This window comes from Hoplias malabaricus, chromosome 5 (genome assembly GCF_029633855.1).
Source record: "Hoplias malabaricus isolate fHopMal1 chromosome 5, fHopMal1.hap1, whole genome shotgun sequence".
Lineage (NCBI taxonomy): Eukaryota > Metazoa > Chordata > Actinopteri > Characiformes > Erythrinidae > Hoplias > Hoplias malabaricus.
Window position 1 is genome coordinate 36,453,260 of NC_089804.1, and position 27,680 is coordinate 36,480,939.

At 40.8% G+C, this 27,680-nt stretch overlaps 2 protein-coding genes across 2 annotated transcripts in view; both read left to right on the forward strand.

Annotated features, from left to right (window-relative positions):
* Positions 1 to 2,301, forward strand: part of dnah1 (dynein, axonemal, heavy chain 1) — a 36,875-nt gene extending 34,574 nt beyond the window's left edge. The window contains exons 76-78 of the mRNA XM_066670989.1: positions 1 to 105; positions 530 to 764; positions 1,445 to 2,301. The exon at positions 1 to 105 is cut by the window's left edge and continues 102 nt beyond it. Of these exons, the coding sequence (XP_066527086.1) occupies positions 1 to 105; positions 530 to 764; positions 1,445 to 1,566 (462 nt within the window). The 3' untranslated portion in view covers positions 1,567 to 2,301. The remainder of the gene's footprint in view (positions 106 to 529; positions 765 to 1,444) is intronic.
* Positions 2,302 to 4,267: 1,966 nt separating this feature from the next.
* Positions 4,268 to 26,422, forward strand: mapkapk3 (MAPK activated protein kinase 3). The gene is made up of 10 exons (XM_066671430.1): positions 4,268 to 4,829; positions 15,271 to 15,410; positions 17,858 to 17,922; positions 19,035 to 19,114; positions 20,134 to 20,260; positions 20,559 to 20,634; positions 21,348 to 21,472; positions 23,111 to 23,196; positions 23,987 to 24,067; positions 24,707 to 26,422. Exons 1-10 carry the CDS (start codon positions 4,548 to 4,550, stop codon positions 24,857 to 24,859), a joined length of 1,215 nt encoding a protein of 404 aa, XP_066527527.1. The 5' UTR covers positions 4,268 to 4,547; the 3' UTR covers positions 24,860 to 26,422.
* The last annotated feature ends 1,258 nt before the right edge of the window (positions 26,423 to 27,680 follow it).

Below are 27,680 nucleotides of genomic sequence, written 5' to 3' on the forward strand. Positions count from 1 at the left end.
TGGATCAGCGGGTTCTTCTTCCCTCAAGCCTTCCTCACTGGAACGCTGCAGAACTTTGCACGGCGCTCTGTCCTCTCCATCGACACCATCAGCTTCAGCTTTGAGGTCATCTTATATATTATGGCACAGCTGTTCTAGCCACTAAAGCTACACAATGCAGAAATCCAACATTATCTCAGTATTGCACATATGCAAGAGGCAAATTAATCAGACTGGAAACTGATGTTCCATCTTGCTGTTGTCACCTTAAACATTATTTTACAAAACTATATGAGTCATAACTTTAAACTGAAGCAATAAATAATAATAATAATAATAATAAATAAATAATAAATAAAATAAGAAAAGGGAGAGAAATATTAGAGGGAGAGGAACTCTAGAGAAAATGGATGGGAAAAGAAAGAATGAGGGAGAAGTAAGTTATAAGAATGCGAGAGAATAAGAATAGAAAATACAGACTCTGTATCTGCTATTAGATCATTGTGTGCATTCAAAGTGGTAAGGATTTTCCTGATCCTGGCCTCCTCAGGTGATGAAGAAGCCGGCAGCTGACTTGATGGAGCGTCCAGAGTCAGGTTGTTATATCCATGGTTTGTTTCTGGAGGGAGCGCGCTGGGACACAGACGCTGGACTTCTGACCGAGTCACGGCCCAAAGAGCTCTACACTGAAATGGCTGTCATCTGGATGGTGCCTGTGCCCAACCGGAAGCCCCCACAATCAGGGGTCTACATCTGCCCCATTTACAAGACCCTCACAAGAGCTGGTGAGCTGAGTGTGTGTGTGTGTGTGTGTGTGTGTGTTTGTGTGTGTGTGTGTGTGTGTGCACATGTGTCTTAGGGTGTGTTTATGTTAGAAAGGGCAGAACAGTATACAGTTTCAGAGTTGTGTGGTCTTTCATTATGAAACTTGACGCTATTCTTTTGCTAGTGTCACATCACAGGAGCCACTTGAATGATTCATGATGCTTTTTCAGTTTCAGCATTTCATCACAGAGCTGTTTTTCCTTTCTCTCTCTCTCTCTCTCTCTCTCTCTCTCTATCTCTCTCTCTCTCTCTCTCTCTATCTCTATCTCTCTCTCTCTCTCTTGTTCTTTCCCTCTCTCTCTTTGTCTCTCTGCAACTTCCCTTAATTTTCTTGCTCCTTCTTGTTTCACTGATTTTTCTTCCATTTCTCTCCCTCACTTTTTGACATTTCTGCCTTTCTTACTCTTTTTCATCCTGTTTCCTCTCTCCTTTTTCTTTTTCATTCTTTTTTCTTTCTGTTCCTTTTTGCGTTTATTTATTTTCCTTTTCTTTTCCTCCCACTAATTTTTTTTTACCTCTCTTCCATTTTCTGTCATTAATTTATCTCTCTCTGTTGTCCCCCACTCTCTCTCCCTTTTTGTCCAAATCTTGTTTTCCTTTCCTATTTTTCTTTCTCTCTTTCTCTGTTTACATATAACAGGAACCCTGTCCACTACTGGTCACTCCACTAACTATGTGATTGCTGTGGAGCTGCCCACAGACCAAAGCCAGCGGCACTGGATCAAGCAGGGGGTGGCGCTAATATGCGCCCTGGATTACTAAACAAACACACACACACACACACACACACACACACACACACACACACACACACACACACACACACACATTCTTTCAGACATTCTCACACTCATAATATTTAAAGAACAGCAGAAGACCGCACTTGGCAGGAAGTGCACACTTAAGCACTTCACTGATTGAACATGTCAAACTAAGTTTTTTTAAATGCCAACACTTTTTCTCATACTTAGACGCACTCATTCAAAACTCTTTTGAAAAAGTGGCTCTTTTACCCTTATTTCTATGGGTACGTCTTATGTTTAAAACAATGAAACATGTTATATTGTTATTAAATGAAGATTATTTGCATTAGAAGACAGTTGTTTTAAACTCCAATTCCTTTCACTTGAAAAACAACACATGAATATACATTTAGTGTGTTTTCAATATAACATAATTTATTCTACATATCATAAATGATCCTTTAAAATAATAAACATTAAAATGCAATCTTTCAAGCAGTATTTCTCCTTCATCCTCACTGTTTAGTGGTCACTGTCCCTTTAAGTGTTTCTGTCCCTTTAAGTGTAGTTTCTGTGGAAAGTAAATGGAGTGACGCAACGGCTCGTGTCTTTTCACCTTACACCCGTTTAGCGACAAAGTTACGCCTTCCTCGCTGCGATTGGCTCGAAATGTCCCGCCTCCTGGTCTGGTCTGATTGGCTGGCAGTAAATAAAGATTTAAATGTAGCAGTTATTCTAAGATTTCAACATTTAAAATATTTAGAGATAAACAAAAAAAAAATAAAAATATAAATATATAAAAACTGTCATTTTCTTTTTACAATCTACTTTAAATCCTAAAGTTTTATGGATATCTTTTAGTTGGTAATTCATCTTTTGTAACCCTTTCAACCTGCTCAGGGTCATGGTGGGTCCAAAGCCAACCTGGCACTAGTCCATTGCAGTGGGCATTCATTATTAAATTTTATTATATTTTTTATACGGTGTTTTTGGACCGTAGGAGGAAACCGGAGCACCCGGAGGAAACCCACGCAGACACAGGGAGAACACACCACACTCCTCACAGACAGTCACCCTGAGGAAACCCACACAGGCACAGGGAGAACACACCACACTCCTCACAGACAGTCACCCTGAGGAAACCCACACGGACACAGGGAGAACACACCAACTCCTTACATACAGTCACCCGGAGGAAACCCACACGGACACAGGGAGAACACACCACACTCCTCACCGACAGTCACCTGGAGGAAACCCACACAGACATGGGGAGAACACGCCAACTCCTCACAGACAGTCACCCGGAGCGGGAATCAAACCCACAACTTCCAGGTCCCTGGAGCTGTGTGACTGTGACACTACCTGCTGCACCACCGTGCCCCCCACATGTCTACCACTTATGTTACTTTTATTTACACCTTCTGAGTGTCCTTAATACATCCAACATTTGAATTTGTGTAGAATGAGAATATATGAATCAGTAGCCATTCGGGCAATGTAGAGGCTCTCCCTGTTCCTGTACAACACAAATGTCATGGATCATGGTGAATTTAGACTTGTGTGCAGCTGCTCCAGAGCACCCCATTTCATTTTTTTCACTAGAAATGATACAAACTATATGTGCTCATGTCTGTAGTCACAATGGGTAAATCGTAAATACCTCCTCCAGTAAAATTCAAGTGTATCATAAGTTTCCACGGTGAAACTACTGAGCTCCAAAACTGTCTCGAAAACACGGATTCAGACAGCCATGGTTTCATACTCCTCGCACCAAAGGAACTTATCTGGCCAACTTTTAAGGGCAGGCTTTTTGGCTGCAACTGAACTATTCAGGGATTAGTTGCAAATGTATATATATTTTTAAGGAATTATGAGATATATTTGTGAAGTAAACATTGCTTTGAGTTGTTTTCAGGGGTTTAATAAGTGACAAGGGGCCTACAGAGATTTGGACATTAATGGCAATGTCTAGAATTGTGGGGAAACACTGTTCTCTTGTTTGTTTATGTCCGGAAGCTCTGCCTCTTTAAAGATAGAACAGTTTAAGGGGAAAAAGTTAATTGCACCTGGCTGAATAACTGTAATTTTTTACTCACTGTTTGAATTACAGCAACTCATTTGTTAATAAATTTGTTTTATTTTGCAGCACTTTTGGTCTGTGTTTAATTTAATGCAGTTAGCTGTCTCTTGAATTTAGAGTCACTTCCATGTTAACTACAGATAAAATAAGTCATTATTATCCACCTGTGGATCTCAGTTCATAATTTTTAATGTTTGGAAGCCTACTCATTGTCTAAATACCTCGAGATGCTGCCTAGCAAACCAGACAGAGATGCTTTGTTTTTTGTTTTTTTTGCCCATTTATAGACACTGGCTTTGTGAACACATTAGACCTGTTTCCACGGCAAACCTACGGGAGAGCTAGCAAACTGTGAGGAATTTTATAAAAATAAGTGTTTTTTGATTAAAATTGTGAACGTTCCTTTGAAGTGTACACTTTAACTGTGTTTGAAGATGAGCGTGAACTGACTTTATGTACTTAATTACACTTCTGGCTGAGAGGCTGAACTACTATTCGATCCTAGTGCAGATAGATGTACAGGGATTTGGCCAATCAGAGCGAAGGTGGGCGGGCCCCGCCTGAAAACGGGTGTTAACGACAAGTCCGAGTGCACGGGTGACGGGATGGTGAGGGCAGATAGTGGCAGGAGGGGTGCGAGAGAGGATGAGTTTGACTGGAACTGAGTGCACCCTATTGTTAAACCAGACGTTGACTTCTCTCTGGGGAGTAGCCGGTTATGAAGTCGGAGGAATTAAACAGTGAAACGCGGTGTGTTTTTGCAGCTCATTAAACGCAGAGGATTAGGAGAAGCAGATTTTAATCTCGTTCAAACTTTGAAGAGGACATTGTGCCGTTCTCTGGTTTTCTCTGGGGAGTTCAGCAAGTTAATCGCCATCACGTCTGGTCTGAAGTAAAGACGCTGAGTAACAGAGACCATGCTCCAGAATGGGAAAGCCAAGGAGGAGAAGCCCGAGGCGTTCGAAGCCAAGCCTGACACGCACAACCAGGTGCCGAGCGACAGCGAAGCCGCTAAAATCCTCCCAGACAGCGGACCCTCACACTTCCCTCTCCCGGTCCCGGGCTTCCCTAAACTGGAGATCAAGCGCAATGCGGTGACGGATGACTACAAGATCTCCAGCCAGGTGCTCGGCTTGGGGATCAACGGCAAAGTGCTTGAGTGCTACAACAAGAAAACTGGAGAGAAGTGCGCCCTGAAGGTAATCCATCAGCCACAGTTACACCCACTTCACTGGGACCTATGGAGGGATAGGGGTGGGTACAGGGTCCCAGTGGACTATATAAACAGTTGGAGCTCTGAAGTTGAGGAGGGGGTCTTTGAAGCAGCCCCCCCCCCCAAAAAAACATATACACCGAACCACTTTGTAGTTCTCAAATTACAAACTGTAGTCTATCTGTTTCTCTGCATACTTTCTTATTCCCCCTCCCTGGACCCCCACAGGGCAGGTATGATTTGGGTTGTGGATCCTGCAGTGACACTGATGTGGTGGTGGTGTGTTAGCGTGTGTTGCGCTGGGACGAGAAGATCAGACTCTTAGAGAAGTTTCTGAGCTTTTAAACAATGTGTCCACTCATTGTCCACTCTGTTAGACGCACCAACCTCGTCGGTCCACCTGGTAGATGTAGACATCTGAGACAGTGACACTGTAGGTTTTAAAAGCTCTAGTAACCCTGCTGTGTCTGACCTGACCATTGAAGAGCAGGGTGAAACAGAGATAAGAAAGTAAGCAGAGAAACAGGTGGACTACAGTCTGCAATTGTAGAACTACACAGTGCTCCTGTGTTGTCGTTCAGTGAGTGCAGAAACAAGGTAGGTGTTCCTAATCCAGTGATTGTTTAGTAAAATACCTGAATGACATGTTTACATGTTTCCTGGAAATCAAATATTATGCACAGTCTTAATTATATATGTCTGGTGTCCTTCTTCACACACTGACCATAACAAACAAAATACTGCACCTAGTGGTTAAGGGGGTTTTACTGAATTAATAAAGTCACCACAGACACTCATAGTTATTAACATATAGTTATTAATCCATCTCACTTTTTCATCTACATTAGCTTCTCAGAGCCTCCTAGCCATGTGGCCTGCCCCCCCCCCCCCCCCCCCCCAAGGTGGTTGACAGATGTCTCAGGTGCAGAGTCAGCTCTGTCTACTCTAGTTATTCTTTGTGTCTGTTGGTGGTCTCTTTAAGATCCACTCAATTGTACTTGGTGTATTTTCTGATGGTCAGGAAGAACTACACAGACAAATAGTTAGACAGTTTGTAACTAACCACATTTCTGACCAATGTTGTAAATAAATTCCTCACCGGCGTCATGGTGGTGCAACAGATAATGTCACAAAACTCTAGGTTCTGAGGTTGTGGAAAAAACCCAGCTCAGGTCACTCTGTGAGAAGTGTGGTGTGTTTTCCCTGTGTCAGTGTGGGTTTTCTCCTGGTGTTCTGGCTTCCCCTCACAGTCCAAAAACACATGCTGTTATATGGATAGGCTGTTCGTCATTGTGAGTGCGTGATGCCCCGTGATGGACTTGCACCCTGTCAGATTGTGTTTCTGCTTGGTGCCCAGTGACTCCGTGTAGGCCAACCTCGACCCTGAACAGGATAAAACGGTTTCAGGAAATGAATGAATGAGCTAATAAATGAATTGTGAATGAAGTCACTTACCCATTTCCATAACCATAATTACATAATTATTCAGTGTACTTACATAGTTGCAGTTTACAGTATTTAGAGCATCCTCTCTTTCCCTTTATTACAGCTACCATTCTTCCTAAGAGCCCCACTTTGAGTTTTTCAAAGAAAGCTATTTCTCCACACCTCAGAAGTTAAGTTGTAGAAGTTGTTTATCTTTTCTACTCGTCATGATCTTAGTCATTTCAAACAGATTCGGTGTTGCTGAGGTTTGGGCTCCGAGGCGAGAGGGTTGTTCTGCAGAAAGCAGCAGTGTCTTTGTCCTTCTTTTGTGTCTATTTCCTTTTCTCAGTAAGGGCTTTTATAACAGCTCCACATTCTTTCAGACCCATAGGGTTGAGTTGTTCTTCTCACAGTGGAAGGATGGACCCAAAAATATCTATTTTGACTAGGAATTGTATAAATATACTGCATAAATGATTGATTTTTTCGGACAGTGTTTAAACCCACCTGTCCTGAGAATGTGATGTTGACGTGTGGATGTATGTGGAACGTGGCCGGGGCATGCAGTGTGCAGTGTGTTCCTGGAAGACGTGGGCAGTGTTTTCGGGTCATTAGATCCCGTGCAGTTCTTTTCTTGGGCCGGTGATGGATAGCTTTGTGGTTGCGCAGTGGAAACACGTCGAGGAGCATGGGGCTGGATTTAGTGCTGGCTCTAATCCAAAAATCCCAGAAGATCAGCTCAGATGGGGAGGTGACTTGCGTGTGTGTGTATTTGGACTGTAAATAAAATGGCTATATTTGTTTCCTATCAACAACACTGTAAAGAAATCAGAGATTTAATCTACCATGCAATATTTTATCAAAAATATTCACAGAGAAGAATGCAACTGACCACAACCTTGAAATGGACAATAACATCAAGTTGATAATAATGAAAAATTATTATGACGATTAAAGCTTGCGAAGACATATGTAACACACACAGATGACACTGTCGAAGACATAAAGAGCCAGAAACAGAAGGAGAGACAGCGGGATGAGAACAATGCACAGTAAAACCCGCAGTAAACGACAAGGCAGCAGTCAATTATTTCACAACCTTCATCAAGAGCACTTCAGAGGACAAATCAATATTGCTGTTAGAATTTAATTAGCTCATACTCAGAAGGTGTAGGAGGAGGTAATTAAGCAGATACAAGTGCAGCCAAATGTACTCCAGTTAATGGGTTCTCCTCCAGAAGGATTCAACAGTGATGCTGCAAGTGGCAGTTTGAGGGAAGTTGATTAACTGTCCGACAGAGTTTCCCTTTCATCTGGGACCAGTTTGGCTGGTCGTTTATTTTCAAAGGTTTTATGGGATTTACGTAAGGACAGCCTCAATTTGCTGCAGACAATACTGCCTGAATAAACAGAGCCTGAGTTATGTAATCAGCCCTCCAGTGAGGGGAAGGGGAACTTTCTCAGAAGCCATTCATTTCTTTAAGCCAGTTAAATCGTCTTGGTGCAATTTGACATAATTAAAGGAGCAGTCATTTTCTCCAGGGATTCTTCCCAAACTTACACCTAATGGACTGGAGGTATCAGAGCTGCAGAATGAAAATCGCTTTAAATATAGACACTTCTCTGTGGAAAACCCATTTTATGGAGAGTAAACTCAGAGACTAGAACACAGTATCATTCCTCATCTCATTCATACTTCAAGCTTCACTTTTACTCAATGTTCATTTCCTTTTAGTGAAATAGATGTGTGATTTACTGCTTTATTTAGACTCTGGGAAATAATCACTTCTGCTTTGTAAACACCTCATAGGCTGTGATGTTTGTCCTCCTGAATGCTTTCAGCTAAATATGAAGACTTGTTTACTGCGATCAACAAATTGATTTGTGTTAATAAATCTCATGATGTGTATTCCTTTCAGGGTTAATAATAATAATAATAATAATATGTTATTATTATAATAAAAGACTCTCAGTGGTAAGAATGTGTGACCTTATCTCCACCTGCTAGGACTGGTGTCGGGTTATAACTCGGGTTATAACCTGACAGAACTGACCACAGTGACCGCTATCTTTCTACTGACCACAGCATGATTCATCCTCTCTGTCATTCTGCGACACCCTGGAGGACACACCTCAAACTGTAAGGCATATGACAGTCCAGAGCTCTCATAACTCATACATTCCTCAAATAACTTACATATTAGTCTCATATTAGTTATCGATTCATTTGTAACATTAACAGAATCGAGAGAATACAAAGTCTGAGGGGTTTCTATGGTTCAACTGGTTAAAGAAACCTTAGTTTAAGGGGTTAATTGGAACAAAAAGCCTGAGTTGACATATTATATGATACTCCTATTGTTGAAGTGTTTAAACTGAATAATAAACCAGGGTTTTAAGGGGTTAAAACAATACTCTGATTTAAGCAATTAAACAAAAATGTAATCCAGAAGGTTAGGGGTTAAACTGAACCATGAGACTGGATATTAAGGGGTTAAACTGAATAATAAAGCTGGAGTTTAACGGGATATAAGCAAAAAGATAAAGAAATGTGCCGTTTAAGGGTTAAACAAAGACTGGACAATGAGACTGGAGTTTAAGGAGTTAGGGGTGAAGGGGTGAAGTGTTAATGATGTATTTACATAATATTTCTGAAGTTTAAAGAGCTGATCTGAATATAAGGCTGTAGTTGAAGTCATTAAACTGAAAAATAAGACTGCAGTTGAAGAGGTCAAAGTGAAGCTGACTTCCAGAGTGCACAAACACTGCAGGCTACTATAACACAGCGGTGGATTGTTTGATTTTAGACTGGTATTATAGCTGTACACTCACTGTTTTAAAACGACACAAGCGTGGGTTGCTATGAGATCTGAATGAACTTGCTCCTTATCATCAGCGTATTATCCGACCCATTCATTTACAGCCAGTGTCGTTTATAATCCAATTTCCCTCTACACTGCTTTCCCTCACATGGCACAGCTCTGTAGAACAGAGGCTTAATCCCTGGTGCAGGTTTAATTAAGCCGGCTAACGTGAGGTAGAGTCAGAATAATAGTAATGGACATATACAGATTTAATCCAATGTTTCTGGCTGGAGGGAAGCCATGCTTTTAATCCAATTCCATTAGTTGGATCATGATTTTTATCTCATTGGACTTGACTGTCTGCCAGAGTCTGTGAGAGTGAGACCTATGTGTCTCTAAAGACTCTTTTTATTCCTTTGTATTCAGAATAAACAGTAATATTCCATCCAGAGGGCATCATGTACTTTGTATTACCTTCTGTTATGAAAATACAGCTTATGTGACTTGTCCAGGTTCTCCCTGTCCTTGTACACCTTTTCCTGTCAAGAATAGACCTACCACCGTGTGGCCAATTATACTCAACCTCCACAATTACTTCACAACAACAGTCCGTAATTAATGTCCAATGTTCCCAAAATCGTGCATTTCTTCTTTGTGTTTATAATAAATCACTGGCTTTTATTGACTGCTCACGAAGCATGTTCCTGTTCTTTTATTTGTGGTTTTTTTAAACTCTACAACCAAACGGACTCAAATCACAAAGCACTGTTGGTTCCCGAGCAGGGAACAAGCTCTGGAACATTAATTAGAGAAGACTTAATTGCACTTTTAGGCCAGAAAAAGAGATTAAACTACACAATTTCTCTAAAGGTAGCTTGATTAGCCAAGATGCTGTCTAAAGTTATCTAATCACCATGGTTTTGGAATGTGATGGCCAAAACGGATGTCAAATCTGGGAACCTTTGACACACAGAAATGCCTCTGATAAGTAATGAAAGCTAATGCCCTCCCAGTTAGCGTAATAGCATGTAACAATCATTTCATGCTCATCATAAACTCTGTTGAGCTGTTAATTAATCTCTAATAGTGTAGTGTAGTTTCTGACATGTTGTGACATTTCTGCAAACTTGAATAAGTACAGACTTCTGGTTTCAGGGTGGTGCAAGATGTTGTTTTAGCAAGTGGTTAGACTACATTTGTCCAGGGTGTGATAAATTGGTCAAGCTGTTAAGACAATATTAATTGGTCTGGTATTGTCTTCCTCTTTTCGAAACGGATGGCTCCAGCACAAAATTAAAGTAGTTTTATCATGCTAAAAAAACAATGAGCAGCCTCTCATTTGTGCTTAAGGGTGAATAAGAGAATAGCAGAGGGTTGTTGCTGTTGTTGTTGTTGTGTCTGCTCCCCCGAGGCTTTCTGTTTTAGACGGAAGCTTTGCCTTTGTTCCACGTGGCTGTGTTTCCGCATGTGTTCGGGTTCTGGGTTTCGTCTGGAGTTCAGTTTCCGGATGCCTCTTCCTCCTGAGTGGAGTTTTAGTTCCTCCTAAGCGTCAGTGTCTTTCTCTGGGAGTGAGAAATACACCTTGTTGTGGTGGAATGTTTGGTGTCATCTCCACAGAGATTGGAAAATGGAAATATATACAGATAGTCAGAGGAAATGCGAGACAGAATGGGGGAGTTTTTAGTTTGAGGAGGAAGTGCTGAGTTTTGGTAAAAGCCCCAGAATGCATCCCAGAAAAAAAGGTCCTTTCAGCAAAAGCTGTTAAATCTAGTTTTATCACCTCTTATCAGGGGATGTGTTTTCTGTAAATAGGGCCTTTTTTGGTTAGTGCGTCATTCCTGTGTTCCTTAGCAGCCAGTAACTAAAGCCTGTTGATATCAAACTTAGGCAGGTATTATTTTTACTCTCAGAATCTAAATGCCCTACCGTTTGTGCTCATCTAACTTTTCTAATTTAATGAAGAGAAGTAGTTGGGCATTTGTTTCCCATTGGCTGCTGATTGCCTAGACCAGAAACATTTCTGTGAGGTATGATGGCATTCAGCCATATAAACATGTGTGGTCAGGTACAGACATTGGACGCCTAGTTTAACAATACAAAAGCCACTTTGTCTCACCCCAAAGGAAATGGATAAAGCTCCAGAGCATGCAATTGTTGCAGTTTTACTTACACTGTACATGGACTGGGGAGTGAATATTTAATTCTGAAATTGTGAGAGAGAGCTTTGTGAAGTGTGTATTTACAGATAGATTTTTAAAATGTACTGCCAAAAAAAACCCAATAAAATATAAAGAAGGCACTTGTCCAAGTGCTCATTCTTATTCCACTGTCCATGTAAAATATCTGGAGAAGGATTTGGGGTCAGTCAGTATCCTGGAAATGAGAAGAAAATCTGACATGCAAACATGAACTCTGTCCTGTTCATCGTGATAAAAACTAGCTGTTGGAGATAAGAAAACATTTAATGAACTGTGAACTGAGCCGTTATCCAGTCAGCCCTTGTTGTAATGCGCTGGCGGCTCTCTTTACACCTTGCTTATTTTAGACCGCACGATTATAGCTGTGTCATGCAACACGTGCTCCGGATAAAATATGAGTCATTCAGTGCACAAGTCAAACAAAGAGTCACACACTCAGCACGCTAATTCATAATGCATAAACATAGGTGTGTGTGTGTGAGTGTGTGTGAGTGTGTGTGAGTGTGTGTGTGTGTGTGTATGTATGTGTGTGTGAGTGTGTGTGTGTGTGTGTGTGTGTGCGTGTGTGTGTGTGCGTTTGTGTGTGTGCGTGCATGTGTGCGTGTGTGTGGTGTGTGTGCGTGTGTGTGCGTATGTGTGTGAAAGTGTGTGTGCGTGCGTGTGTGTGTTTGCGTGTGTGTGTATGTGTGAATATGTGTGTGTGTGTGTATGAATGTGTGTGTGTGTGCGTGTGTATGTATGTGTGCGTGTGTGTGGCAGGGGACTCTTTTTAAAATACGTATACTTAACATAAATTTTTCTTCTAGCAAATGCTGATATTTAAGCCAGTCCTTCTAGGGTCAAATCTGACCTTTTGACCTCATACAAACATCTAGCGTTCACATACAATAACTCAGAAGCCCTGCTGACCTCCTGGAAATTGACCACCATTTTGTAGTCCACTGTTCTAACCCAGGGATCCCCCTCAGGATGATGTTGAGCAGGTGTTAAGACAGTGCTTAGTTTAAGTTTGTATTTGACTTCCTGCCCTTCTGCCTATATCCTGCTATTTTTCACTTTAATCTCTTTAGGGGCTGTACGCTGAGATCAACCTGTTTTTATAGACTATTAAATCATGGTACTTGCCCCTATCTGCACACTCAGGAAATTAAATGCGGCAATAAACCATACACAGTCAATAACATCACTGTGGCAAATGGGGAGCAGAGATCGATAGTGAAACACACTCAGGAGACTTCGTTCAGATTAATTTGTGCACATTTGGCAGATGTGTAGGATGAAAAAATAACACAAAAACAAGCACCAGTGTCAAAAACAATAGACCTATGCATGAAGAAATGCTACTACTTGGTTATTTTTTTGAGAATTGGCTAAAAATAATGTAGATTTTGTCTTGAGTAGACTATCGTCTTGGCTGTAACCACTTCACCACACTGCGCCGCATATTTACTCACAACTGTGTGCTTGCAAACCTGTTTTTAAAAATGTGTATGGTGCTGTGTTAACATTACAAGGCAAATCTGATTTCCTAAATGTCCTAAGTGTCCACCATACAAGTTACCAGTGGTCAAATTCAAGTGGTACAGTCAGACTGTAGTTGCTGGCGTAGACATAGGAAATCTGATCTCACTAGTGAAACTGAGTCACATGTTCAAAGGCCAGATTTGACTTCGATTTGAAACCAGCTTGCCTCTAATTGGTTAGGTTACTGCAGCTTTGTTAGTAGTAGAAATGTCCGCATAATTCCACAGACCCATTTCTATCACTCTCTCTCTCTCTCTCTCTCTCTCTCTCTCTCTCTCTCTCTCTCACACACACACACACACACACACACACACACAGAGAGATACACACAAACAGGTGTCAGCTTTCATTAGAGAGAATCCTGTTTGTCTTATAGAGCTTAACTCACGGAGGGTTTGCTGAGTTAGGAGATTCACACACGCCGGTGTATTTGTGTGTGTGTGTGTGTGTGTGTGTGTGAGTCTGTGTGAATAAGTGATTGAGGCATGATTTTGCTAGAGTTTCTCAAAACGTGGTGGTACTATTGTATCTCTAGTGTTCTCCTCCAAGCGTCTTGAGCTACTAAATAATGCTGTGTTAGCAACAGTTAGAAATGATGTATTGGTGCTATCACCTTCTTATTGTCAATGAACAAATAATAATATTAATCTTGACAAATGAGAATGGTGGGGTATTTCTGGCATTATTTCTGTTCACTGTGTGAATGGCTGAGAATAGGATGGATCATGAGCTGCCAGTCAGTCAACATGTTAAATATGTCTCTTTACCATAAGGAGATACAGCCCTCAGGTTCATATCCAAACCATGGATACTGGAACACACACACACACACAGTAGTTTAGGATCAGCAAAATGGAATGTGTAAGTGGGTGGAGGCCAGGCTGCGTTACACATTAACGCCTCCACACATTATTCACACCAAAACAGCTTTTGGCTTTAATTGATACAAATTGCGAGTCTCTTTCCCCTGTCGGTTTGTTGTTGTTTGTATGTTTGTTTGTTTGCCTGGAACCAGCAGCATAATGAAGACCCTCTGTGTATTCTATGGTAATGCAGTATCTCTGGGCTATTGTTAGTGTTGATAAAGGTGACCCAGTATGATCTGCTTTGTCTTTTTAAATAATGAATTAGAGTGTGTTTGTAAAGTGCCTCATCTTGTTCAGCCATATGTAAGAACACACAAGTAAATACATAGATTTGATCATATAACGTGTCAGGAGTATGTATGTATGTGTTACATATGTGTAAACATCTATGTATTGTAATTATATGAGACTCAAATCAATGACCAGGTCCAAAATGGAGTTTAAAAAACCTGCCCATGTATAAATAATAATAATAATAATAATAAATTGGACTTACGTGTAAATAATTATATGTTAGTGTAGTTTCTTTATTGCAAAGGTGTGTGTGTGTGTGTGTGTGTGTGTGTGTGTGTGCATGCGCATGTGTGTGTAAGCTCTCAGGAAGAAGGAGATGCATTACTCTCTGCCGCCAGAAATATTCTCTGATGGAAGACATGTGCAATGTCAAAACCTCACGTCTATTCCTGTCTGTCGCTTACACAGCTTGTGTGTGTGTGTGTGTGTGTGTGTGTGTGTGTGTGTGTGTGTGTGTGTATGTGTTTGTGTGTGTGTGTGTGTGTGTGTGTGTGTGTGTGTGTGTGTGAGAGAGAGAGAGAGAGAGAAAGAGAGAGAGAGAGAGAGAGTCAGAGAAGGAGGGAGGAGTCTTTAGATGTGAATGAATGAGTATAAATGTAATATTACTCTGCTGACTACTTGTTTTCTTAGAGCTACAATAATTTTTGTAACTCGTAAATGGAAAATTTCATAGTTGGGAGGAAGCAGAGGCACGTACAAGCCTTATGTGAGGTTTAGGGAGAGTGTGTCCAAGCAGAAATGTACCCAAACTGCCTCAGTGAACTCAGACAGTTCAGTTAAATTGCATAACACGGGCGGAAGGGTTTGAATTGTGTTAAAATAGTCGCAGTGTTTAGTAACTACTTTCCTTTGGTGACCACTAATGAGCGAATCTGTTTGAGGCCGTGTGAACAGGGTTGAGCTGAAAAGCTTTAAACTAGACTGATTTCATTGTACCGTTTGATTTTAAAACCCAGAGAGCATAAGTCCATGGATCCACAATCGTGGATCAGTACGCATAGTGAGCTTAGGATCATGTGCAGCTGCTCCAGAGCTTCCCATTTCATGCTTTTCTATGGAAATTATACATCCTGGGGGCGCCTTAAACAGCTGAATTAACTGATTAGAAATGGTGTCTAGAATTACTATAGATTACAATAGGATTTATTATTATAATGTTTTTGAAGTTTAAACATAATTTAAATAACACCACACATCTGTTTACAAAGACGATTAATCATGGAAAGCTTTAAAAACGTAAATCCAATCAGATAAAGATGTTCCTTTGATAACACTTCATTTTCCCTCCTGACCCTTCCTTTGGTTTTCTCCCGTAGATCCTGTACGATAGTCCGAAGGCTCGCCGAGAGGTGGAGCTGCACTGGCGAGTGTCCGGAGGGCCGTATATCGTGCGCATCCTCAGCCTCTATGAAAACATGTACCAGGGCAAAAAGTGCCTGCTCATCATCATGGAATGGTGAGAATGTGTCACTGAATCAACTACATTTCCCAGCATGCATCATCACTACCTTCTCCAACACATACCACAGGTTTCAGTCATCAACAGATGGTCAGATGGTTACTGACAGTAACTTCACAGTGGTCTTTTACAAAGGAACTTTATTTACTCATATGTGAGCCATTCAAAGCTTTGTTTCTGTGACAGAAGAGGAAGTTAATTTCTCTATTCCAGAGAAAGCCGAGAGAATGTCTGTAAATACTGTAAAAAAATTTTGTGATTCTTTGGCTCCATTGTCCAGCATTGTGTCCCAATCAAAGAGCATGCTGTGCAAAACCCTGTATAACTTCAGCATGAATGGGCGGTGCTTTACAGGGATGTGTGTTAATGTATATGTGGCGTTAAAAATTAAAGCTTATTTTCCATATGCATCACAGGAACTCATAAATTATGAGGTTTTAAGTTTTAAATTCAGGATAATGTTAAAGTTAATGTTAGGGTGTAGCTCAGGGTTAGGTTTAGACAAGTAGTAATAATGGCTAAGGTTAGGTTAACACAATATAATATCAGGTAAATATGTGTAATGTGTCAGGAAACGTGTGTGTGTGTGTGTGTGTGTTCGTGTGAATCTCCTGGGCCTCAGACTATTAAGTCCATGGGTTCCAACGACTCACACTAGCCAGTAAACCAACCGCAAACACACACACACGCACCCCCCCCCCCCCCCCCCACACACACACACACACACACTGAGCCTCAGGAAATGAGTTACTGCTATAGACTGTACAGCCTGCACAAGGCATGTGGTTGTACAGTCTACAGCAACTGAGTCTTCTGTGTTTTCCATCTTTTTACACACTCCATTCATCTCAAGGTGTTATAGGACAACAGAATTTTTTCTGTATTATATTATTTTTAAATGGTTTGTTTTTTTAGACAGATTTGTTGCTTAGGTTTTTGTATTGTGTCTAATTTTTTTTTTTCATTTGAACTAGAAATGTACATTTTCTGAAGAAAAGTTAAAATAGCTGCCTAACTTTAGTTGTTACCATGTTATGCTTGGTCTGATATTGATACAGATTTTACAGAGTGGTTGCTATGGTATTTTAGGTTGTTGCTAAGGTGCAACTAGGCTACAAGTTTAAGAATGACCTCTATATAGATTAGCAGACATGTTCAGTTTTATTTTTTAGTCAAAAAGCAGATTAAACACTCCTTATAACTTCAATGTGAGTGGGCGGGGCTAAACTGATATAGGGTGAGCAGAAGGATTTCACATTTCAACATATCTCCAAAACAGTGAATTCAGAATAAACAGTTGAAGTTTAGACACAGTTTCCAATGTTAGTCCTGGGTTTTGCAACACACAGTTCAGTGTTAAACCCCCATAACGGTACATTTACAGGACTGTGTGTGTGTGTCTTTGTGAGTGTGTGTGTGTTTGAGGGGAAACCGGGTTGAGGAGGTTGTGAAACAGTGTGTGTGTGCTATAATATTACTGTGCTTCTCTCTCTTGTTCACCCGCTTGCTGCCTAATCAGCAGTTCTGTTAGACAGAGAGAGAGAGAGAGAGAGAGAGAGAGAGAGAGAGGGAGAGAGAGATGCTGCCAAATTCCATGATTTAATTAGGCCTCAGTTCCTTTTGCTTTTCTGAGAACAATATCATCCATTTTCTCTCTCTCACACTCTTTCTTATTCTCCCTCATGCTCTTCCCATTTCTCTTACTCTCTTTCACTCTCTCATTCTTATGATTCACTTTCTGTTTCCATCTCTCCTTTTCTCCTTTCTCTCTCTCTGATACTCATACTTTACTTTCTCCCTCTGACTATTCCTCTTGTTGTTTTTCTTTGTGACTCTCTCTCTCTCTCTCTCTCTCTCTCTCTCTCTCTCTCAAGAAAATCCCCAGAATTCAGCACCGAAAGTCCTTCGGTATAGTTGTTCAGTCAGCAGTTGTGGTTTTACATGAGGATATATATATATATATATATATTACAAGCATATTTTTTCAAAAGTAAAAGATTATGTATCAGAAACAGCCTTGTTTCCGCCCTCTCCCATGATAACTAACACAGTGACAGATGGATATCAAGGTTTAAAATATGACTGAAAAAACCTATTGCGGTTACATGTTATTGGTAATAGATTGGTGGGTGAGTGTGGTTGACTGGAAGGAACTCTGTGTCAAACTGACCACAGTTTCTACATATAACTCTACCCTCTCTTTGTCAGTCACACACACAAACGTATGTTTGACCTTGTTGCAGTTTTACAGTGACACTTTAATGAATTAATTCTTCATTAAACATTCATTTCATTACTCATGTAGGGGGTTGAGTATTTTTATTGTGTTTCTTTCACTTTTGTGCTGATAAAAGGAAGCAAGATTATATATGGGTTTCTTTCTCTCTCTCTCTCTCTCTCTGTGTGTGTGTGTGTGTGTGTGTGTGTGTGTGTGTGTGGTATAGCATGGAAGGTGGAGAGCTCTTCAGTAGAATTCAAGCCAGAGGTGACCAAGCCTTTACTGAGAGAGGTGAGTTCCCATTAAGACAAACATATATGTCCCTTCCATACTTCCCAGTCCCTATGTGTAATAATGAAACTAAGTCCCAAATGTATAAACCATACTCTGCAAAAGTAAGATGACATCCTTCATTTATTTAATTTCCAGTTGAAATATCCAGATAGCCCATTGTAATTTTATCAAGGGATATTTCTGAGGAGACTCTGTTTCTGATAATCCTCTTTCTCAAAGGATTTTCCAAAACCAGAGGCTCAACAGATGATTAAAAGCTAAAGAGAAAAAGAGACTCTGCAACTATGCACTAAAACTGTCCCATCAGATAAACAGTGCGTAAAGCTTTCATCTCAGGGAGAAAGGAGAAAACCCAGATCCGCTCTCACTTCAGATCTGAACATATCCACAGCTGTTTGCGTTCGTCCACCCTCTGGACGAAGAACATCCCTGCTTCCTGGGTCTGAAAGGTTGTGAAGCTGTTACAAAGACATTACAGAGATAGACTAGCTAATAACTGTTTACAACATTGGCAACTGCTTTTGCCATTTCTGGATTAAAACTTGAAACATGAAAGTACACACACACACACACACACACGTTCAAACACACGGAAGCCACAATCATCAGTTAGCCGTGAAAACACCCAGACATCTTCCTCTGTCCTGGCTCTGCTTTTTTGTTTTAGTCTAAATAGAGAATGTCTAAATGTCCTTTCAAGTGGACACACACACACACACACTAACTGGCTGATTTCCAGTACTAAGAAACCCTAAATTAGCCCATTCTTTCCGTTTCCAACTTACATAAACTGAAGTGTCTGAGAAATAAATGAACTGATGTGACCCTAGCTGCACAAACACTTAATAACAAATGTATAACACTACAACACATGATACACCAGATAAGCAAATATGTTTATATACATTCCATCAGGCAATCTGGCTGCATTTTAAAAATCTCTCCAGATTATTGAGTTGTAACCAGTAAACCCTGGTGTATATTTGGTCTCTGGTATAGTTCCTGTCAGTCAAAGTTTTGTGGCATAAATATCAGCAAAGAAACTTACTGTAAAATATAGGTATTATTGTATAAACAAAATGTATAACTGTGTGTTGTGTTTGTTGTAGAGGGTTCGGAGATCATGAGGGACATTGGGACAGCCATCCAGTATCTACACAATATGACTATTGCACACAGAGACATCAAGGTAACATAGAGAGGATTTTATTTATCTTCATTCATTCATTCATTCATTCATTCATTCATTCATTATCTGTAACCCTTATCCAGTTCAGGGTCGTAGTGGGTCCAGAGCCTACCTGGTATCATTGGGCGCAAGGCGGGAATACACCCTGGAGGGGGCCAGTCCTTCACAGGGCAACACACACACACTCACACATTCACTCACACACTCACACCTACGGACACTTTTGAGTCATAATTCCACCTACCAACGTGTGTTTTTGGACTGTGGGAGGAAACCGGAGCACCTGGAGGAAACCCACACGGACAGGGGGAGAACACACCAACTCCTCACAGACAGTCACCCAGAGGAAACCCACACAGACACAGGGAGAACACACCAACTACTCACAGACAGTCACCCGGAGGAAACCCACGCAGACACAGGGAGAACACACCACACTCCTCACAGACAGTCACCCGGAGGAAACCCACGCAGACACAGGGAGAACACACCAACTACTCACAGACAGTCACCTGGAGGAAACCCACGCAGACACAGGGAGAACACACCAACTCCTCACAGACAGTCACCCGGAGGATACCCACGCAGACACAGGGAGAACACACCCCACTCCTCACAGACAGTCACCCGGAGGAAACCCACGCAGACACAGGAAGAACACACCACACTCCTCACAGACAGTCACCCGGAGGAAACCCACGCAGACACAGGGAGAACACACCAAACTCCTCACAGACAGTCACCCGGAGGAAACTTGATGTATAAAAAAAACACTGTATAAAACATGATATTACTTCACAAAGACACTCCTTTCAAAAAATAACAAATAAACATGGAAAAAACAATCAACGTGACTCTGAGTTTACATCAGGAATCTCTCAAAAACATACCCCAGGCCTGCAGAGAGGAATATGATATGGGAATATAGTAAATACAATAAATAAAGAGAATATTTTTACATTTGTTTACAACATTTTATCATGCTTTTACTTCTATATACTTTTCTTAATCACCTGCAGCCAGAGAACCTGCTATATACCAGTAAAGAGTCCAACTGCGTCCTCAAACTGACAGATTTCGGTTTTGCTAAGGAAACATCATTACACAACCCACTGCAGACGCCCTGCTACACCCCGTATTACGTGGGTAAGTAAGCATGTGTGTGTGTGTGTGTGTGTTTGTGTGTGTGTGTGTATGTGTGTGTGTGTGTGTGTGTTTTCACTGGTCTCTACACACTGTTTGTCACTACTAATATCAGCATTCCTATCCATGTTCTTTTTACAAATACAGTATTTCACTGCTACTCTCAAATTCTTCTTCTTAGGACTCTTGAGTTCCATTATTTGCTTTGGTGTGTTCTACTCACAATATTTCTATTGATGTATCCCTTTATCTCCCTCTCTCTCTCTCTCTCTCTCTCTCTCTCTCACTCTCTCACTCTCAGCCCCTGAAGTTCTTGGACCTGAGAAATATGACATGTCATGTGATATGTGGTCTCTGGGTGTCATCATGTACATCCTGTGAGTATGTGAAAACTGTGAGAGGTGTTTGATGTGGTCAATTAGCATTAATTTCTAAGCAACACCTTCTGCGATTAATGGCACTGACAAATTACAGTGTAAACTTCACTTTGTGAAGTTATTTCTGTGTTTATGTGTGTGATATGTGCTGAGGACATTGACCTTTATATTCTCACTGTGAGCTTTTACAAAAAAAAGTCTCCAATAAAAATGGCTTCCTTAAAAGTCTCATGTCATGATTAAAGGGAAACTAAATCTGTTTCCTCTTATTTGTACCTCAGCGAAATAGTCACTGATGACTCAAAACAATTCAAAATGCACAATGAAGCAATTCTGGTTTTCCCACAGATAAGGAATGCCATAAATAATAACATGAAGTTTTAAGTATTATATTTAAATTGACAAAGCCAAGCAATGTAGTCCATTAACAGTTGGCTATATTTGCCAAGTACCACAACAGTTAAAGTTTATCCATATGTTCACTACTACGGACCTAAACATACAATGAAAATGAAATATGTGATGTTTGACCGAAACTAGAAGTCAGTAGTCACCAAAATCTTTTCCACAAATTCATATTCATGCACTTGCTCATATTTACCAAGCTGATAATTCTGCCATAGCCCTAGTAGGATTTACATTGTTTTTGGTGATGCATATGATACAGCATTCTTAATTTTTAACTTAAATTGTTTGTTTGTGTGTTTGTGCAGGTTGTGTGGTTTCCCACCATTTTACTCAAACACAGGCCAGGCCATCTCTCCCGGGATGAAGCGTCGGATCAGGATGGGTCAATATGAGTTCCCCAACCCTGAGTGGGCCGAGGTGTCCGAGGAAGGTAAGACCAGAGGGGTGCTTTTTGTCTTTTTCTGTGTAAATTCTGCAAAACAATAAATGCCATGTCAATCCATTGATTCACAATCATCATTGATTCATTCATTATCTGTAAGTGCTTATCCAGTTCAGGGTCGCGGTGGGTTCAGAGCCTACCTGGAATCATTGGGCACAAGGCAGGAATACACCCTGGAGGGGGCACCAGTCCTTCACAGGGCAACACACACACTCACACCTACGGACACATTTGTGTCACCAATCCACCTACCAACGTGTGTTTTTGGACTGTGGGAGGAAACCCATGCAGACACAGGGAGAACGCACCAACTCCTCACAGACAGTCACCCCGAGGAAACCCATGCGGACACGGGGAGAACACAGCAAACTCCTCACAGACACTCACCCGGAGGAAACCCACTCAGACACAGGGAGAACACACCACACTCCTCACAGACAGTCACCCGGAGGAAACCCACGCGGACACAGGGAGAACGCACCAACTCCTCACAGACAGTCACCCGGAGGAAACCCACACAGAACACACCAACTCCTCACAGACAGTCACCCGGAGCGGGAATCGAACCCACAACCTCCAGGTCCCTGGAGCTGTGTAACTGCGACACTGCGACTCCTTTAATAATATTCTTATGAAGATTAATCCATAAATTATGACATTTTAATGGACATTTTTATCATTTCTAATGATACACTAAATATACAGTGGTACGTGGAGGACCAGAGAATAATATACGATGCCAAAATGCTGAAATGTTTTTAAAACAATTTCAAAATAACCCCAAAACTTATTTTAATGTGAATGGATTGTTTGATTATATTTTACTGTAATCAATGCAGTTCAATCACCACTTTCAGGCAGATTCACCACAAAGAACTGAAGCACTTTCACTCCCACAAGTGTCCTTTTTGGGCTTACCAGCAATAGGAACATTTGATATAAAGTATATAAAAATTTAAATATTTATGTGTGTGGGTGTGTGTGTGCATGTGTTTGTGTGTGTGTGATTATTGTAAATAGTAGCTCATAAATGCCTCAGCTGTTGGCTGAGTGTATTTGAAATGTGCACTGTGCTCATGTTGCTGCTCACATGTTCACACTGCATCCAGTTCAGCAACAACCAGCAGAGCACTCTCACACACACTGCACACACCCTTCCCACTCTCCAGCTGAAGACCTTTATACTTATTAAAGGTTCGCATGTGTAATAAGTCACAAGTTTGACAGAGTATTACAGGTTTAAGGAAAATACAAATCAGCTTTAACAAGTCACTGTTACTACTGTAATGTGGATCAAATCACAGGGGAAATTGGTCAGTTTGGTCATTTACACAGTGGAAAATATTTTGTTTTTTTACTAGACCACAAAAACAGGAATGTTTAGTCATTTGGGTACTTATGAGTCTCTATCTCTCTCTCTCTCTCTCTCTCTCTCTCTATCTCTCTCTCTCTCTCTCTTTCTGTGTAAGTGTGTGTGTGAGTGAAACTCACTGTTGTATCTTCCTGTCTATGTATAGGTCTGTATTTTTGTTACAGTATGTGTTAAAGAATATGTGTGTGTGTGTGTGTGTGTGTGTGTGTGTGTGTGTGTGTGTGTATTTCACATGTTTCTCTTCCTGTTCGTAGCCAAACAGTTGATTAACCAGCTGCTGAAGACTGACCCCAATGAGAGGATGACCATCACACAATTCATGAACCATCCCTGGATCAATGTGAGTGTCTAAGTTCTTGCTCTCTCTCTCTCTCTCTTATCTGTGTGTGTGTGTGTGTGTGTGTCCTCTTAGTGCTCCACAGTGCAGTGCTAATGGGGTGAAATTACAGCCCGCTAGTCGACACTTGGCATTGAGCAGAGTGACTTTATTTTTACTACAACATTAATTTCATACCCTTTTGGAGTGTCCACAAACTTTTGGACACATAATGTACAAATGTGCAAAATGGGCGAGACGGTGGCACAACAGGTAGGTGTCGCAGTCACACAGCTCCAGGGGCCTGGAGGTTGTGGGTTTGATTCCCGCTCCGGGTGACTGTCTGTGAGGAGTGTGGTGTGTTCTCCCTGTGTCTGCGTGGGTTTCCTCCGGGTGAGTGTCTGTGAGGAGTGTGGTGTGTTCTCCCTGTGTCTGGATGGGTTTCCTCCGGGTGACTGTCTGTGAGGAGTGTGGTGTGTTCTCCCTGTTTCTGCGTGGGTTTCCTCCGGGTGACTGTCTGTGAGGAGTGTGGTGTGTTCTCCCTGTTTCTGCGTGGGTTTCCTCCGGGTGACTGTCTGTGAGGAGTGTGGTGTGTTCTCCCTGTGTCTGTGTGGGCTTCCTCCGGATGTGTGAGTGTGTATCGCCTTGTGAATGACTGGCACTCAGTGATTCCGGGTGGGCTCCGGTGGTTTCGAACAATGAATGAGTCAAGGAGAATCTGAACAACTCTTGTTCTTCAAACTCACTCACACCTACTACTTTATAGAAAAGAAATTATAATTTATTTAAAGTATATTGTGTGTTTTCACTCCAGCAATCTATGGTAGTCCCCCCAACTCCTCTACACACCACAAGGGTCCTGACCGAGGACAGAGAGATGTGGGACGAAGTGAAGGTCAGCACTGACACCTAGTGGACAAATATGTATATACAGCTTAAAACAGATACACAACACAATACGAACACACAGTAATGTCGATTAGATTTTTTTGTGTTGAATAGTGCAACTATTAAACAATTAGAAAAAAATCTGTTTATTTTTCTGTACATTGTCAGAGTATTTTATTTACATACATAATTTACATTTTCTAAAGTAATTCATATTTAATTCCAATAGAGGGCAGCAACGCTCTATGAGTTTAGACTAATTACCATTCTTTTTCTTGGTTTTCTTCTTTCTTTCTTTCTTTCTTTCTTTCTTTCTTTCTTTCTTTCTTTCTTTCTTTCTTTTCTTTTCTTTTATTTTCCATAATTTTTATTTGTGTCTTTGTTTCCTTTCCTTCTTTTTACTTCCTTTCTATTCTGTTCTTTTTTATTCTTTCTTTTTTCTTTTTCTTTCTTTCTTTCTTTCTTTCTTTCTTTCTTTCTTTCTTTCTTTCTTTCTTTCTTTCTTTCATTCTTTTATTTATACATTTAACCTATTTCTTTGTTTCTGATTTATTTTAATTTGTTTCTTTTTGTGTTAATTTCCTTTTGCGATTTTTCACATCCTCATTCTCTCTCTCTCGATCTCAATCTCTCTCTCTCTCTGTAGGAGGAGATGACCAGTGCTCTGGCGACAATGCGTGTGGATTATGATCAGGTAAAGATTAAAGACCTGGACACATCCAGCAACCCGTTGCTCAACAAGAGACGGAAGAAAGCAGCAGCTGCCAGCGGCAAGAGCGCTGTCTGCAACAGCCAATGAGAAAGGAGCGTGAGGACTGAGGGACAGCTGATTGGAGGAGAGTTGAGAAAGAGTGATAATGAAAGATGAAAGAGAATGGAGAGACAGCTGATTGGAGGAGAAGAGATGGATGAAATCTCTGGTGGATGGAGAAGTTGAGAAGAAGAGTAATCAGTGAGACAAACTGAACGGAGGGAGCAAGGGATGAAAGAGAGTATGGAAAAGCTGAAGGAGGAGAAGTGTTGAGTAGAATAACACTGGATGCGGAAATGAAAGAGAGGACACTGATATGAAACTCTTCTATCATCATTAAAGCAGTTTGATAATAGAAGCAGCAATCAAACACACTTTTAGTCCGTTAGGGGCTGCATGATACAGATTAAATACTCGTATCGTGATTATAGTGATGCATATTGCGATTTCAGAGCACCACCTCTCTCTGTGTGTTGGCGTATCTGTTTGAGTTGGGCTGTCACTTTATTGGCCCTTTATTAGTGATCATCTAGAATTACTGATTATTCTGAATTTGAACAACATTAAACTGGGCATAGGCTTTTATAAATGTTTTAGTGGAATAATGTGGAGTGATGCTTAAACAGATTCAAGGTGGATTACCATCAGGAGCTATTGGTTCTCACAGTGTGACTCTCGGCCAGTCAGAACTAACTGTTGCTTAATAAAGAATCATATTTATCAAGTTTTCTCAGGTAAAAGTGATAGCGCTGTGTACGAGCTGGATTTCCTCCTGAGGCGGTATATTGATTCTGAAGGTACAGAGAACCTTCTGGAGACGCTACACACTGCCAACCTGAAGCACCCTTGGCCTTTAGCCTTCCTCCTCACTGCCTCCTCTTCCTGCTCTTCTCCAACTAGAGGACCGTTTTCTTTAAAAGGACATTCAGCCCAGTGTCTACACACTCTTCAATGGGACTTTCTCAGTGTGTGCACGTGTATGTGTGTTCCTGTGTGTGTTCTGTGCTTAAAGGGAGGGTTTCAGAAGACCCATCATGCCTTCACTCCACAGAACACTCTTTTAGTTTTTGTCTATAAATCCTCCCTTTTTTAAATTGGGGAGAAAATGGATTCTTAAAATGTTTGAATGAATTGGATTTTATTTGTTAGTTAGTCTTCAGGAGTTGCACCATCTTTCTGAATATGATTTATGTTCTGTGCAGTGCAGATGGTAGTTCAGTGTCTATGTTGTGAGTAAAGGGGAACTTTTTTTCACGTTTAACCATTAACTGGTTCAGATGTAACAATATAATGTTGATACAGTCTGTGAAGTAGCTTTTAGAAATGCTTTGGACGTCTGGTTACCATTATTAATACTGAGCATTTCACGTCCAGTCGTTCTGAATGACGGTGTCTTAACCATTTCATAATGTAGAGTTTTCCTAAATCAATTGAACCTCCCTTTATTACATTGTGTATTAAAGGAATCATCTAATATCATCCACTTCTATCTGTAAAATAAGCAACCTCCCATTGGCTTCGATTATACGTGTGTTTGAAAAGGACATGTTTTCTGTTCTTAATGTAGAACAGGAAGAATTAATTATTCAAATAGTTGTCCAGGATACAGTTGTCATAGGATACAGATGAAACATATAGAGATCAAGTTTTAAAAAAAAAAGCACTGGACTATTCCTTTAAACCAATAATAACTTGTATCTGTACCCTAATATTAGAGTGTTACACAATACTGTACACACTTTGGTCCAGTTATGAATCTATGAATATTCATTTATTTGTTCATTCATTCATTATCTGTAAGCGCTTATCCAATTCAGGGTCGCAGTGGGTCCACCCTGGAGGGGGCACCAGTCCTTCACAGGGCAACACAGACACACACACACACATTCACTCACACACCTACGGACACTTTTGAGTCACAAATCCACCTACCAACGTGTGTTTTTGGACTGTGGGAGGAACACCCGGAGCACCCGGAGGAAACCCACGCGGACACGGGGAGAACACACCACACTCCTCACAGACAGTCACCCGGAGCGGGAATCGAACCCACAACCTCCAGGCCCCTGGAGCTGTGTGACGGCGATGCTCCTGCTGCGCACGAATCTATGAATATATGAATCTATATTTCAGAATATTTTGTAAATATTACCATAAAACACCTTATTTGGGTAAGATTTTCTCATGTTTATTACGGAGGTCAAGCGAAAGTGTACTTAAAACTTTATGTTTTTCATGAATCTATCATCTACCTTTTATCGCAACACCAACTCTGACCCCAGCAGACTGTTTCTACCTGCTTTGTTAATTGATTTTCAGACTCCTCTATTACCAGCAAATGTAAGTGTCACTAGCACAATATTGCCTTATTCAGAGGATCTATTTTTAGAACATTTTAAACTATATTGTCCTTGCACTGTGGGCAAAACCATTTAAAGTGCAGTAATGGTTTGTGGTTGTGTTGAACATTTATTTTTTCTCTTACAGTGCTTTAATTTGGTCAAAAGTGTGGGTACCACTGGGCAAATGACACATAAATGATCATTCTTTACATATGGGATATCTTTAGAAATTTCAGCAATATTAATATAGAATAGAATACATTTATTATCCACAATGTGGAAATTCATCTTCAATCACATTACATCATTAATACATTTATTTCAATTAATTTTCACAATTCCAAGAACTTGAGTTCAAGGCCAGCAAAAACAAAAGGGCACTACAGTCCATATCTGGAATTAGACATGTGCTATCATCCCCCTCTCTCTCAACTACACACCCATTCTGACACTCTGTGAAATGTCAGTGTTGGAGACTCCATGGACTTCAGACCATTAATGAGCATTTGAAATTGAATTAAAATTCC